The sequence below is a fragment of the Lissotriton helveticus genome, chromosome 6 (assembly GCF_964261635.1).
Source record: "Lissotriton helveticus chromosome 6, aLisHel1.1, whole genome shotgun sequence".
NCBI classification, from domain to species: Eukaryota; Metazoa; Chordata; class Amphibia; order Caudata; family Salamandridae; genus Lissotriton; species Lissotriton helveticus.
Genome location: NC_136067.1, coordinates 1,428,440,804 through 1,428,457,381, shown reverse-complemented (window position 1 = coordinate 1,428,457,381; position 16,578 = coordinate 1,428,440,804). Strand labels below are relative to the sequence as shown.

At 39.0% G+C, this 16,578-nt stretch overlaps 1 protein-coding gene across 1 annotated transcript in view; it reads left to right on the top strand.

Moving 5' to 3' along the window:
• Positions 1-16,578, top strand: part of MOXD1 (monooxygenase DBH like 1) — a 778,557-nt gene that overhangs the window by 652,006 nt on the left and 109,973 nt on the right. The window contains exons 8-10 of the mRNA XM_078647020.1: positions 4,771-4,962; positions 10,333-10,392; positions 15,987-16,129. Coding sequence (XP_078503146.1) covers positions 4,771-4,962; positions 10,333-10,392; positions 15,987-16,129 — 395 coding nt within the window. The remainder of the gene's footprint in view (positions 1-4,770; positions 4,963-10,332; positions 10,393-15,986; positions 16,130-16,578) is intronic.

The following is a 16,578-nucleotide window of genomic DNA, read 5'->3' as shown; positions in this document are numbered from 1 at the left end:
CCCTGACACTGCTAATTACCACACATATTATATAACTGCATCTTATATGACATCATTTATAACATCAATGCAACATTTGAAATGACATCATTGATGACAGCACTGTGCTGTACTTTAGGGCAAACGATGGAGTTACTTGAGATAACTGTTGAATTGCTACAGTCTTGTTAATTTAAAATGGTATGTCCTAACTGATATTTTCACCTATATAGAATGTCCCTCAGAGCTCAAAAATGAACAAAAATATATTTTCACTTCAACATTTCGATTTCTTCTTTACTGAAATGGGAAACTAATTCAGTCCTGAGAACTCTTCACATATGCAGTAATTGCGCGTCCGATGTATACTGTCACTGTCAGTGCAAAGTGAAGGTCTCTCTGAAGCTTTACGTTGGCGGTCATAATGAGCGGCTGATTCTCAGCACAAAGAAGTCACAGTGCAGTTGAGAGGAGCCCAAAAGTTCAATATCTTCATCTTTTCTTCAGGAGAAGTACACTCTGATGCCAGCCAAGGGCCCAGGACCTTGGAGGAACATTTTGGAGATCAGGAAAGCAAAGACCAGCAGCAGTGCTCAAGCAGGTCCTCTGGAAGCATGTTGTATCCCTGCAGCTCGATGACAGCCAACTGACCCCTGGGCCAGGGTTCAAGACAAGCAGTTCCAATCATCCTCCTTGAGACACAAGGTCAGTCCTTCATCAGAATCTTCCACAGGTCAAGGAGTGTTCTGATGAGAGGTACTGTAGTTGCCACTTTTATATCTGGTATCAGCCTTTGTGTGAGGACATTCCATGGCCTACTCCCTATAGTGTTTCTTGTCAGTTCTGCCCCTTCCTCAGGGTTTGCGTTTTGAGTTGAAGAACCATTTCTCTATCTGTTTCAAACTGAAGCTATCAATTAATACGTGTAACAAGGTAACCCAATGTTAGTTCTCCAATGTCGATCCTGGCGGGCCTTATCTATGCCAGATTTTTTGCATATAGACATTTAGAAAAATGTAGTATTCCTCAAAATTTGGCATGGATTCGACCCTCCAGGAACAACATTGGAGATCCCTGATCCAAGGGAGAGACAGCACCTTACACCAATGGAAATCTTCTTAAAGAGATTTTTTTACAGTCAGGACATGTGTAATTTAAACACATATGTCATAACTTTTAAATACCATGCACCCTAGCCTGTGAGCCTGTGGGGCCTACTTTAGGGGTGTTTTAAAAGTATTAAAAAGGAAGGTTTAGGTCTGGCTAAAGGTTTACTTGTCAGGTCGAAATGACAGTATAAAACAGCACTACAGGCTACAGTGACAGGGGTCAGACTTGTTTTAAGAGGCTACCTTAATGGGTGAAAAATTGAGGGTGGCAGCCCAGCAGTATCATTCAATTTCATGCCGTGAGTACATGTAATTCAATATACTGGGGAGTTGCAAGTAAATTAAATGTACCAGTCAGTTGTAGTACAATGTTACCATGTTTTAAAAGGGAGAGCACAAGCACTTTAACACTGGATAGCATGGGAAACGTGCACAAAGTCCCAAAAGACAAAAAAATGGCTTCCACAAAGGAAGGCACAAGAAGGCAAAAATCTGGGGTGACCATGCAGGAAGAACCAGATCCAATACACATTTATTTGGGATTGGTTTCCCATCATAGTTTAGTTTAATTTACTTCTAAGTCCTTAGTAAAGTGGCACTACATGTGCCAATGGCCTGTAAATTAAATGCTACTAGTGGGTCTGCAGCAATGTTTGTTCTACCCACTTAAGTAACCGTTTAAACATGTCTCAGGCCTGCCATTGCAGTCTGTGTATGTGCAGTTTTAAGCTTCCGTTTTGACCTGGCAAAATAAACCTTTTGCCAGGCCCCAACCTTGCTTTTTGAAGCATTTAAACCACCCTTAGGGTAGGCCCTGGACAGCCCAGAGGGCAGGGTGCAATGTACTTAAAAAGAAGGACATGCAATTTTACGTTTTGCATGTCCTAGTAGTGAAAGACTCTTAAATGTGTTTTCACAACTACAAGGCCTTCCTATGCCATAAGAAAACATTTGAGTTACCTTATTGCATTCTAGGAGTGTAATTTCAAATGGGAAGAGGAAACCAGTTCAAGTTGTTTGGTGTCTCTGGAATCACATTTTAAAATCCTAACATATGGTGAAGTCAGATTTTGAATTGTAATGCCAACTTGTTTTTTTCCTGCCTTAGCCATTTCATGCTTGTAGACTGTCCTAGGCCCACGTGACTGGATGTATCTGACAGTTAAGCTTTATGTATTCCACCTGGGCACTCACACACAATAGGGAGCTTAGTTATGACTGAATAGGCCATCACTGGCAGGATGGGAGGTAAAAGAGGGACCCAGCCCCACTTACACTTAATAGGGCATTTCTGCCTCTAGCCAGAGGGCTGCATACCCCCTGTAGTTAGGTTAGTCTGGAGCCAGGACTCGGAACTTCAAAAGGAAATATCTAGAAACTTCTACCCTACTTCAAAAGCACAATCGGGGCTTAAAACACTTCTGGACCTGTGGATATTCTGCCAGAAAGAAGATCCTTGGGCTACAAGGACTGCCACTCTGCTGGACTGCTGCTATAAAGGAACTGCTGCCCTGTTGTGCGGATCTGCTGCCCTCTTGCCTTGGGAAATAGAACTGGACATGCAGCTTCATCTTGAACCCAAGATCCCAGAGTGATTCAAAGGGATAGTCTGCTGGCCTCCTGATCTGAGCCTCCGGGGAATTAAAGGCTTCCCCAAGCAGCTCTTGGACCCAGCTGCACCAAGTTCCTGACACCTTAAGCGGTACCTCTCAGGTCCTGGACCCTTGGTGTGGCTCACCAATCTTAAATAAGGCTTTTGGGCTCTTCGCCGAGACCATGCTGCTCACACTGAGAATCAGAATGAGCCACAGCCAGCCTGTCTCTCTGCACTACGGCATCTCAAATTTGAATGGGATTCTTAACACAAATCTTGAGAAGGTAAACCTTCAGCGGGGCTAATCTTAGACTGTATCCGACCTATTGTCCATCGCGTTCGGCCTGAACTTTTGACTTTGACTCAGTCCAGCATGACCAAATAGACGCCGTTGTGGCTTTATGCTTTTAGGAGCTATTTATACTTTATTCTTTAAAAATTCATATCTCTGGTTCTACTGATTGGACGATTGTCATTTAGAACTTGTTCTATGTATTATATTCAGCTGTGTATTCTTTTTGTGTGATGTATTCCCTGTTTTACTATTTGAAGTGTTGCACAAATACTTTACACATTGCCTCTAAACTAAGCCTGATTGTTCTGTGTCAAGGTACCAGGTGGTCGTGTACAGGTTCATTTTGGGTTTTCTTGTGCCTACCTTGACAAGGAGTATGGCTGCTGCTTGACCATGGGTCACACCCCAGTCAAGCAACAACTCAATTTCTTACAGCAGGTGTACATAAAGATTACCTTGAGCATATGTGAAATCTTCACAGGTGCATATTGCTAAAATGTGTGTATGTACAACTAACAAGTATGATGGGGATGTTCACTTCTATTCCTGTACACCCAGGAAGGCCTGTGCTCTTATCTTTTGCAGGAGTGCATTTCACATGTGTTACCAGGCTGGAACTAGTAGCTGGAATTTTTTTTTAACACACACAGTTTCTGGGTGTTCTTTGCATTTTGTAGAACTTTGCCCTCTCCCTTAATTTTCTAACAACAAACCCAAACTTGGTGCACAATAGACCCAAGTTGCAGATTTTCATAATTGCAGCTTGATCTTTGAAAATTAAATTAACTCCTACTCACTAAATCAAGATGTTAAACATTGAGGGCCAGGTTTATCAAAGTTTTGTGAAATCTATGAGCCATGCAAGGGGGCACAAGGGAGACATAAACGTAAGACTGATTTATCAAACCACGCAAGGCCTCCTTGCATGGCTCTACATGGCTCAATAATATATCTAGAGTAACGCAAGGGAGTGCAAATCACTGCCTTGCGTTACTCTACCCCAAGGAGGGGTTCCATGTGTGAAGCATTTGTGGTGCATTCCCAGATTTACCATTAGTGGTAGACTTGGGAATGTCTCGAAATGCTACACCTCCCCAGGTGTGGCATAACAAGGAGAAATATCTTCCTTTCTCCATATTCTTTCCACTTCATACGTGTGCTGCATTCTGCAGCACACATCTAAAGAGAAAAATTCCTCTTAGGATTGTTTTTATGCAGGAATTTGTACCTTTCTACACAAAAACAATACTGCCTACAAGGCAGGCATGTTTGCACCATGATGCTAGGGTGCTTGTTTTGGTGCTAGACAGTCAAAAGTGCACCAGCGCTAGAAAAAGACAGGAATATGACCTATGATGTTAAGTACAGCAAACTCCTGCCCTTTTCATGCATCACAGGAAGGTGGCTTGCTGCTTTGCACTGCATGAAAAAATGATAAATACAGGCCTGAATCACATATTACTTTTTTTAGCACATTTGTTATAGTCAGATGCCCAAAAGCATTGGTCACCCAGACCCACAATGGACAACAGAGGAGGTAGCAGGTAATAAGTGAGTGTCACAATGATCAAAAGAGATATTATGATGTCAGTGATATGTCTCAGGAGAATAGTTTTGATATGAGTAATAGGATTTTATAGAAAATAAAGTGAATGGTTGTATCTAACTATTGATGGTCATACTATATACTATAAGGGCATTCATTATTCTTGTTTAGAGAAGCTCTAACTTACCCTAAAGTTTCGCTTTTGACCAGGGTGATTACTCGTTGAACCTTTTCTTTTCCCAAACAGGCCCTGGGTAGCGAGAGGCCGAGTGGGATCCATGTGTTTGCTGTTTTGCTGCATGCCCACCTTGCAGGGGAAGCGATCATGACGCGCCATTTTCGAAACGGAGAAGAACAAAAGATGCTTGCCTTTGACAGCGAGTTTGATTTCAACTTCCAGGAGTTCCAACATCTAGCAAAGGAACGGACGATATTGCCTGTAGGATTCTTTATTCATTACATATTTCGCTAAAACTGACACTTATATTTCTTTTAAAGTGATAGAATTCTTATTTCTGATAGAGCTCTGGTAGTCTTTGAGAAATTCAAACTATATAAATGCTCTTTTTAAAATCATTTAAAAATAATTCATGGTATTTAATATAAAAAAATTGATTATGCTAACATCCTAGTAATTTTTTCTAGTTGAAACGACTTCAATATGAACGCAAATTTGTGCAGTGGCTTCATTAGCCCACTGATCCAGCAGACCTGGCTACTAAACCGAATTACCTCCCTTCCCTTATGTCTGAAATCTCAGGATCCTTGTGAAAAATCCAGCTTGCCTCAATAAATGAGCAACTGCTGATTTCAATATAACAATTTCCAATTTCAACCCAAGAAGTTTTGTGAAAACTATTTGATAATGTCTTTACTACTTTTGTAAAGGTGCAGATATTGGATGTGGATTCTTTGTGATTTAGTTAGCCCCTGAAGCTAGGTGATTGTAACTTTAGTTTACTGCCAAGTTGGCACACACATTGAAGGGATTCTCTTTAAGGTTCTCCTTAGGTTTGCTTTGAGCATGTACTCAAAGATATTTATTTTGTCCAGGCATTTACTCAGCAACATTGTAAAGGTTATGTGTGATCAAAAGACCATGTAAATTAGATAAAGGTTAAAAAGCTTTATTGCAAAATTCTCTTCAAACTTATGTAATTCGTTTTTTTTGTAACTTAAATCTTAGAGAGCCGATGTAAGCATTTAAACTTATTTAGATATGTCTGCTTAAAGCCTACTGTAAGCCTTATCAGCCTTAGGGCGGTCTTCCCCCACGCTTTTCTGCCTTCCTTCTCCATTTTTACTGATCTTGTTTTAGCTGAACTTAGGACTCTGAGCATTTTACTACTGCTAACCAGTGCTAAAGTGCATGTATTCACTCCTTAAAACATAATAATATTGGCTTTACCCTAACTGGCATATCAAATTTACTTACAAGTCCCTAGTAAAGTGGCACTCCATGTACCCAGGGCCTGTAAATTAAATGCTACTCGTGGGCCTGCAGCACTAATTTTGCCACCAATTTAAGTAGCCCTTTAAAAATGCCTCAGGCTTGCCACTGCAGAGTCTAGATGTGTAGTTTAAACTGCACACACAGGCAGCCCATCTGCTGGTCGCCCCCCAGTGTTACAGAACTTTCCTACTGAGTTTGGCTCATGACATACCCCAGGCAGAATATTGAGGGCAAGACAAGACCTTCATCAGGCTTGTGCCCACTTCCATTGGCCCAGGATAAAGATGGCCTCAGATGCATTCTGTTGGTCCTGTCCCACCTGCCAGGCCAGTGGGAAGTCAGGGAAAAATTAAAAGCTCCCCTGGCCCTATAACCTGTCATTGGCACTCCCTTTGAGAGGGTAGGCGTACAACTCCCACAACCAGTAATGCAATTTCTTTCACACACCATTTTGGGAACCTAGAAAATGCCACTTGTGTTTGTAAATGAATATTCACATTCAGATGTGTAGAGACATGTACATCCTGTGCCCATTGCCATGGTTTTCTATCACTGCCCTGGTTTTACACCTCTGTCTTTTTTAAAAGCTGTGAAACACACTTATTTGCAAACTACATTCTGTAGTACGTAAAATAGTACTTCAGTATTAGTACTTACTACAAAATGCAATTCACAAATCTACGAGTGTAAATATCCACCTCTCATGGGGTCTATTTACAAAAGTACATGTATATGTGAATAAATCTACACATATAAATTCACTCATAGACTTTGTAGTGTATTTACTACTTTTGGCTATTCACCATTTCCGAGTGTAAATGTACTTAACAGTATAAGCTTACATGTCTGCACCCCCTGAATCAGACTTATGAGTGTAAAGTTACTACAGAGAAAAATGACCCTGGATTAAGTCCAATGCCACACATGGCCAACCACTAAACTGCAAAACCCTCTCATAGAAAATGGAGTAGGAACTTAAAATTAAAAAAAACCCATAGCAAATATGTTTAAGATTAATTAGTTTATCCAAACTTAAAAACATATATTAATGTAATCTCATGTTAGAAAATTGTATATAAATGAAAATAAATGTTAGTTTATGATAAAATATTTTAATAACATTTTATAATTCAAAAATAAATGTAACTAATGAAGAAAGTAAAATGAATTTTAAAATTATTTCAATTCATGACCTTTTGGGATTTTTAAAACATAATAGTAAAAACAAACATGTTAATTTAGGTGGGATTTGTTTTCAAACTTTTTAAATTAATTAAAATTTAAAATATATAAATTAATTACATATTTATTCCATATTAGTTTAATAGAGTAAGGTTACTGTTACTAACTTTTCCTTTGTAAGCAGCTTTCTCCACCACTAGGACAGTGGTTAGATCAATGTATTTTACCACTGTGGGTCTATATTAAGTCCCTATCTCCATTATTATCTATGGGAGGATGTTGCAGTACCAGTGGCTGGCCATGAATGGTGTTGGACTTACTTCTGATCCTTTTTGGCAGTAGTAACTTATACTCAGAGGTGTGGCTCCATCAACTGTTACAGGGAGCCGAGCTATGTAAATCTACACTTTTGAGTAACTTTAAAAAACGAATAGACAAAAGTAATAAAGTTACTGAAAAGTATAAGAGTAAAGATACAGGTGTTGCTTCCTCGCAAGTGTAAGTTACCTTTGTGAATAGCACCATATGTATCTGTAAAATTGGCTGGTTCCTTATAGCCCAACCAATTCCTGCCCTCTGTAAACACTGATCTGTTTATTACCTCTTAAATTCACAAACAGTTTATAGGGGTTTGTTCCTTCTCCTTTCATGGCACTAGGTTTTGGAATCAGCTTACCATGGCTTTATGTCTGCTATTGTGCCATCCAAACAGCTGAAAAGTGTGTTGGTTTGGTCAGTGTAAGTCTCAAACTAGTACCAGGACTCTCCCAGAGGCAGAAGAGATAGCAGTGAGCTCTATAAATATGAATCCCAGCCATCATTATCACCTCTGCAGTATATTACCACTGGTGGGGCATATGTCATCCTGATGTACATTGTATTCCCTCCTGCATTTTGCTGGCGGACTTCATGCTGATTTCCTATTCCTTCAGTGATGTACTTCAACACTGTCTATATGATTTGCTGTTTTCACCACTGTGATGTAGTCTATGGATCTGCTGAAGATTTCAATGAATTTGTAATCTGATGTGCCTGTTAATCTTAAGTGTTGCCACTTCTTTCCATTCCACGTGGGTTAACTGTCATTTTATTTTAGTTGAAGATTGGACACTTTTATGATATAGCCTCCTAAGTTAAGGACTGTAGCCAGAAAAATGGACAAGACAAAGGGGTACTACTTTTTAGAAATTGCATTTCTTCATCCCACACTCTTGTGCAGCCCTTGCCTTCCTCTTTATTGATGCTGCTTGAATTTATTGAACAAGCTTTATTGGGTGAGATGTCAATTTTTAACATACCCAAATCAGGTAGATGAGCAAATATTTTAAAGGTCGAGAAGCAATGCCTTTCCTGCTATGGTACAATTACCCAAATAGTGTAAGGTCTATGATGAGGAAGAAGAGAACTCAGAGGAAAGAATATCAGTGGTGATTAATTGACACATTACAGAATGTTTGTGCAATGTTAACAGTGTCTTTCCTACATGCCATAGAACATCTGATGTATTTTGCTGCTCTTTGTATCTCTACTAGAAGATATCAAGCAGTATGATGGAACATCAAGAGTAATAGCCATTATTGATTTAAAGGTCCAGGTTTAAATAGACTCTCAAATCATTAAAAAATGAGATTGAAGAAAAGGGAATATTATTATAAATGAAAGGTAAAGGAGCTAATATAACATTTTCAACAATAGAATAATAACTCTCAAAAGAGATCCTAACCACAGTTATGTTTCATCCTGGTCATGGGTTGTGAATGTTATTTTATATACATACATTAACCTGACCTCTTTCTTGTGTCTTGGTGCACGCCCTTTCTATCAGCCATATGTATCATTTGAATGACTGTATTCTTACCTTCTGGAGTTAAACTCCATGCATATAGAAGGGCAATTAATGCCCCTTTGTCCTTATTTGAAATATGATTCATGCTCTTATCAGATATCTCCTAGAGAGATGCCAATCGGTGACATTCTAATAGAACTCTTGGTGCATATACACACTATAACCATACGGTCATACCAACCAACGCATCATACATTTAAAACATGCTGCCCATAATGTCACCAAACCTCTAAGAAATTTTAATATTTACTAAGAAAACTAAAAGGTGTGTAGTTTAGGCATTAATTCCTGTTGTTTGCCTGCTTTCAAAGATTCCTGAAAATGTGGCGAAGGCACATGAAGAAATCAATGACTGTTGGCCTGTATGTACTCAGTTGACGTGAGGAAAAATGTAAATAGCTGTTTTGCTGACATGCTATTAGGTGAAAATGGCTAATACCAATTTACCTCTCAATGCACCCACAAACTGTTTCAGGCCCACGTCTAAAATACAGTTATAAGAATTTAACAGCTATTAGAACATTGTAATGTTGGAAGCTCCATTAAAGACAATGGGGTGCACCAGGCTTCTAACGGCTGGTAAAAGCCTGGAGCGCCAACATTCCAATGTTTGCCGTTCACAGCTGTTGCTGTGAACAAAAGTCTCATGGATCCAGAGGGAATTTAGATCCCCTCCAGCTCACTGAGGCCTTTGTTTTATTTGTTAGAACATTCTGCCCTCTAGCGGCAGAATCTTCTAGTAGCCTTATAGCCCATTGTAGTTGGGTTATTACGGCCATTAAAGGTCCACTCTCTTGTTAAAGGCTCTCGCCTTCAGCTCAGACCTTTAACGTTGGAGTGGGCCTTTAATGACCATATAGCCCACTATGGTAGGTTATAAAGCTATTTTAACTCCCCAAGAAAAGGGAAGTAATGTCTAACCAACAGTGGCATACACGGCATTGATGAAAACAAATAACACATGTCTTAGAAATAAAATTAAAATGTGCTGACGCATGTCATGTCTTATGATGGGTCCAGCGGCCCTTCACTCCTCGAACTTTTGTTTCACCTCATTATCACAGGTTCTAACCCTGATGGGTCCAATCAGATGTTCAACCTTCCACGGTTGATAAAATGAGTGCCACTGAGTTAGGCAGTAATAAACATCTGTTATTCAGCACCAAGATGACCTCAGGGATAAGCAGGAGCTATACACACATCCAGCACTTAACGACTCCTTTAGCATGATCCTACTGGCAATATCTGAAAACTATACATTTCTTTTAAAATGAAAATAATATACTTAATGTGTGCCCCAACTTATAGCCTTTATATTTTCTTTGCAGGGTGACAACCTAATAACTGAATGTCGGTACAACACTAAAGGTCGAACGTCCATGACATGGGTAAGATTGAGACATTTATTTTGAGAAATGATTGGAATTTTGCATTTTCCAGTGAATATAATATTTCAAGGATTCCCCACCCACCTGGGAGCATTTATACAATTACTCCCCAAAGGAAAAATTATACAGGCATGGAAGCCATTTAGGAATTGCCAGGGGTCACAGCTGTGAACTCTGACTTGCTCTTTGTGACCCCTGACACTGCCTTTGGTATCCGTAACCCGAGAGATCACAAAGGCAGTTTCCAAAACTGGAGTACAACATGGCATATGAGCCTTGTTTGCTTTTTCTTGTTTGTCCAAAACTGGGATGTTTTCATTTATTTGTTTGTGTCCTCAGTGTCTCTAGGAGGCATTTTTAGGGGACACACAAGGTGGTCACAGATAAAACTGGAGGGGCCACCTACAACATGCAATCATGAGGATTTTGCACATATGTGAATAATATATATATAATAATGTTATATCGATAAAATAATGTTACAATTTCTAAAGCAAATACAAGTTACAAACCTATTATTTTTTTACCATATCTATCTATCTATCTATCTATCTATCTATCTATCTATCTATCTATCTATCTATCTATCTATCTATCTAGCTATCTATCTAGCTATCTATCTATTTATCTATGCACACTGACATATTATTCTTGGAAGTTAATCAAGCAAAAACAAAGATTAGAAAGATCTTAAAAAATAACTGGCATATCTTGGAACATGATCAACATCGAAGGAAATATATATGCCCGAATCCAAGAATAACTATATGAAAAACAATATCTTTGGGTAATATTTTAAAACAAAGTTTTTTAAACTCAGAAATTGGAAGTGATTGGTGAATGGAAAGTGGAAAAGTTTTAACCAAATGTAACACGTGCCGATCTGGTAGTATGGACAAAATCGAAAAAGCTATAAACCCTTTAAGAGGACAGGCAATCACTATATGGGACATGATATCTTGTAACACAGAGGGCATGATTCCCAAAGGTAAAATTAAACCAAAAGTATATCTTAGACCAAAAGTCGAACTTTACTACTTTTCGATATTCACAAAAGTAAGTTACGACTAGCAACTTTACTAGTAGTAACGTTACTAGTAGTAAAGTTACTAGTATTAACTTACCCTTGTGAATATCAAACATTTGTCAATTCAGACTTATGTCTAACTTTACTTCTTAAGTCTAAGTTTATTACTTTTTGGTATTCACAAAGGAAAGTTACAAGTGGTATAATTACACATTACAAGTCGTAAAGATATTAGTAGGAATTTATCTTTGGGACTACCAAAAAGTAGTTAAGTTGGCCTAACTTTAACTTTGTTAATTAGGCCTATAATATTTATTATATGTACCTGAGTACAAATGTGGAAAGCTGTATTTTGGAAGTATGATTTAAAAAAGGACATATAAGAGCAATTGAAAACGGGTAACAAAGTAGACCCTATGGCTAATCACTTTATACAACACCATCAAGGCTCATTAGAGGGATTCTCATTTCATGGAATTAGACATATATAAGTGCCTCCCCATGGAGGAGACAGTGGGAAGGAGTTAAGAAGGCAAGAGTCCAAACTGATTCTAACCCTGGGCACTGAAATACACTGGGGGCACAACACAGATGCTGAACTTTATGTGCACCTATAAATTATGGAATGGTGCTAAAATGAGGAGATTTCTGATGTGTTGAAAGGGATTGTAAACTGGAATGAGCACTATTTGACTGAAACAAATGTGCATTCTTATTAGGAAAACACTGGGGACTTGTCTTATATTACTTTATGGACATGTCAAATATCTTGTAGTCATATTTGAAGCTGTGCATCAATTAGTATATTGGGAGTGAATGTGCTATGCACTTTATTTCATTCACAACATAAGTGCAATAGGATTGAATACCCTCCTCCTGTTATAGAAACATGATGCACTCTATCTCTTTTTCAAAATAATGCAATAGGTGTATGACATCTTTTTCTCTTCATGGTGACCTCTCTTTGCAGTTATTTTAAGTCTGCTGTAATATTTACCACACTGGGAAGGAATGCACCACACTCTTTATTTCCTTGCTGAACAGTGCAAGGAATGGTCTTTTTTCTCTGGGAGAACATATAGACATTATTACAATTTTGGATAAATAGTGCAATGAAAGTATGACATTTCTCTACATTTCTGATAGATTTAATGCACTTTAGGGCTACTGAGGTGTATGAATAAAATGTCGACAACACTCTAAAGGAAAGTATGGGTGCGTTTATAATGGAAATAAAACTCCCCCTCCTTTTAGGACAACACAATGCACGTAATTTTTTCCCCGGACTATTCAAAACAGGAAATTCTAGTTTTTTGTTCCAAAATTGAGTACAACACATTTGGAGAGATAACATTTCCTAGTGAATGTAATGAGTCTTAGTCTTGAGTGCAAAGAAGATAAAGCCTTTTAAGACAAAAAGGAGAGTATCGCTCTCTTTTCATGGATATGTGCAATTTAATTTATCTCCACTAAAAAATAAAATGCACTTTTGAGAAAACTAATGCAACAAAGTGAATATATATCGAGGTTCTTGTATTATATTGTATTTTAAGAGGAGAACAACTGAATTTTGTATTTTGGGTTGGGAATAGAAAATATATATAAGGAATTTTGAATTTTAAGCATGGCCAACAAGGGGCAGAATTGCGAAAGCATATGTCTAGACAGAGGGATGAAGAAATTATATAGTGTATCACAATCGGGATTGAATATACACGATGTGGGAATCAGGGAATATGAAATTGGATTATGTACATTTTGAACCTGTTGATATGTGTAAATGAAATGTATAGGTATATTGTTTCACTAATGCACTATGAAGGATATGTTTATCAATCGATATCTGGATATGCTGGAAAATGGATACCAAGCAATCCCATGAATGTGAAGTCGTTAGCATTGTAGTCATAAGGGTCCATGGAAAGGGATGAAGGACAAACAATGTTTGCTAGTACAAAATAGAGCCACAGTAATCGTGTTGGCTGTAATTTTCCCCCTTCGACCATTGTTTTACTATGAATACATTTTGAAATAAAGAATTTTCCTGCACTATAAATTCATTGGCTTCTGATTCCTCTGTCTGTGCCGCCATAGTCACTGAGGAGGAGAGATCGCATGACGAATCACCTCAAAACTTTCCATGCACAAATTAGGCGTAAAAGAGCACCTTTTTGTAAAGTTTCATGAAGATTCATGTTATAAGTTAGATATTTATAAATGATTGAGAGGTCTGTGCCACTGGAGCATCATAAAAAGGGACACTTCGGTGGCGCAGGCCTCTTGTAAAAGGGGCCCTAAATATTTTAGTTGGTTGGTCCTCACAATATCCATAAGCTGTACACAGCATAGCTTCAGCTACATTCCCCATGTACAAGTCCAGATATAATTACAATCAAATTGCATATCTTGGCCTGGGAAAATGGCAGCAAAATAAATTGAGGTTATTCTCTGCTTGCATTTGAAAATCTAAATTATTGGTGAAAACTATTTTTTGAAAATTTGGTAAAAATGTAACTTATAAAAGTGTGATACCTGAGACTAAACTGGGTTGGAACTAGTTGTCTACTCAATCCACATTACTTTCTGGAAGTTAGTGACCATGCCCTCCATAGGACAATGTTGTTGGTCCTAACAAGGGGATGAGACCTCATCCGAATAGTGGAGTGGTTCAGGAGAGACCTAGAGTAGCATTGATTAAAAAAGGGTAAGCCATTTTGGGTTTAGGAGTTCTGGTAGTCTTTACATAATGGATGTTCTGCAAAAGATAGTGAGCGTAGAGTAAGAAAGTAGAAAGGACTCGACAGAGAAAATTCTCCAGTCACCTAGAGCATCTATGGACCTGGGTAGACTACACCTGAAGAGACAAGGCATACTGGACAAAAGAAGACTTAGAATCTCCTGAATGTTCCTGACTCCCTGTGACACAGGAACTGCTCTCTAAAGATAAGGTGACTGAATTCATGATTGCCTGTTCCAACGAAACAAAAGAGCAGAGAAGCTCCTTACTCAAAAGGGCTCAGCTGATGAGAGAAACAGACCCCTTAGCTGAAGAGAGACCCAGTGCCTTAAAGCCTGCCCGAGGGCAGCAGAAGAAACCAGGAGGAAATGTCTCAGCACTTCACATAAAAAAAATGGAACTTAGTCGTTTTTTGCAGGACTGGAACAAGGTGCTGATGATTGACCATGAAGGACAACAATAAGGTGGGTGTGGAAATCAGTGTGCAGCTTTTTACTGTGCTGAAAATGGGTTTTGCAGAACATTCCAAGCATGGTATCTGACTTCACAGAGCCCTGTGGGGCTAAAGATTCAAGCCTTGCTCTGCTGGAAGTTTTAAGAATCAAAAAGGTGACTACGCCCAATGTTTTTGGGAGAACATTCCTATGGTTGATGAATTATTTGTGATCTAATTTTTCTATGAATTGTATAGATTTGCAAATTTTAAAACTACTATGGATGCTATAATTTCTTGATTTTTAACATTATTGTTTTTGCCTAGTTGTTGCACCAGTTCACTTATATAAGTCAGATGGTTTGGAGCTTCTAGGATCTCAGTCACAGCACACAACAGGAGTGTATCCTCTCTTCTCAGGCTAACAGCCTTATTAACTAGAGGCTGAAAGCATAGTTTTAACCAATTCCTATCTATCTGTTCTCATGGAAATCTCCTAGTCACCTTTTGTGTCTACAGTTAGACTCAGCCAACTCCCTCTCATCATGTAGAACATCCTTTTCTGAAATCTCCTTTTCTTGAAAAGTGTGCACACACCCTCAGACCAATTAAAACATTGAAAGATGTGGCAATATCTTCATTGTGTTACCACTTACATGACAGGCATAGCTTCATGATATAGACATTTCAACTAAGGACCTCATTATGATGTCCAAACACTGAGACCGACTTGGAAGCAGGACCGACCGACTAGCAGTCAGCGGTTCAGTCCAACCGATTACGATGCGACCAAACACTGTTTGGTCGGATTCCCATTGACTCCTATGGGAAACCGTATTCTGCCTGACAACACAGTGTAGGGTTTTACAGGGCAGTACCTTAGGTACCCCCTTGGCCAACAACCGTAGGCCGCAGAATGAAGGGCACCCTGCTAGGAGTCCCAAAAGTCACTTTTCCCAACAGCCTTTTCATGTCAGATAGGCCAACTTGGAAAGGCTGTTGAAAACCAACATCGAAATCACTCGGTCGGTAACGCAGTCCCTAGATCTTTACGATGCGAGTCTGACCAACAAATATTCTCAGAGAGCCGGTCGGAACTGATTCGGAAAGACAGTGTGGTTTACAATCCAACTGCGAACATTGTAGTCGGTCTGTCGAATTGTAAACCAACCGAGTGGGTCGGTGGCTTTCCACCTGCCATCGTAATGAGTCAAATTTTAAAAATCATTTCATCAGGCATTATGATTTTTTACTGGTGTGTAGCATTTTTTTAAAATGTCCTTACTAATTTCCAAAGTGCATGTCTTAATGTGACATATTTGCCTGCTTAAAGACAATAATGCGCACAGTGTTTTCTATTTCATGGATTCTAACCAACACCATTTTCTAATTTCCAGGGTGGACTGAGCACGAGAGATGAAATGTGCCTCTCCTACTTAATGTATTACCCAAGAATAAACCTAGCACGCTGTGAAAGTATCCCCGAGATAACAGAACAACTTCAGTTTATTGGAGTGAAAACAATATATAAACCAGTCGTGTAAGTAACAGAAGCATGAAGCATTACGCCTAAATATATGTAGTGCAGTTGAGTCTTCAGTAGCTGGCTTTCCTAGTAGCTGGCTTTCTTGGTATGCTTTTTTGCATTATGGATTTGGCTCAAAGCAAGTAAGCTTGTTTATCAAATACAAAGACCTACATTGACAAACCGGCATGGAGAAATGAGCTAGTGCAATATAATGGTTTAGAACATTTAAGAATGAGCCCAGGCGCAGCCCTATGCAGCTCTAAGAGCAGTAAGATATTTGACAGACCTAGGGTCCACAGCATGATAGACTGTGCTGCCTCAGGGCAGAGACAGGCACTTGTGTCTATACATCTGGAGCTTGTAAACTGAGGGGCTTATTTATGAGAGCCCTGTATCACTTTTGCACACTACGTGGCTTTCAGTGGTCTCATAAAGCTTGAGTAAGGCAACTCATCGCAAAT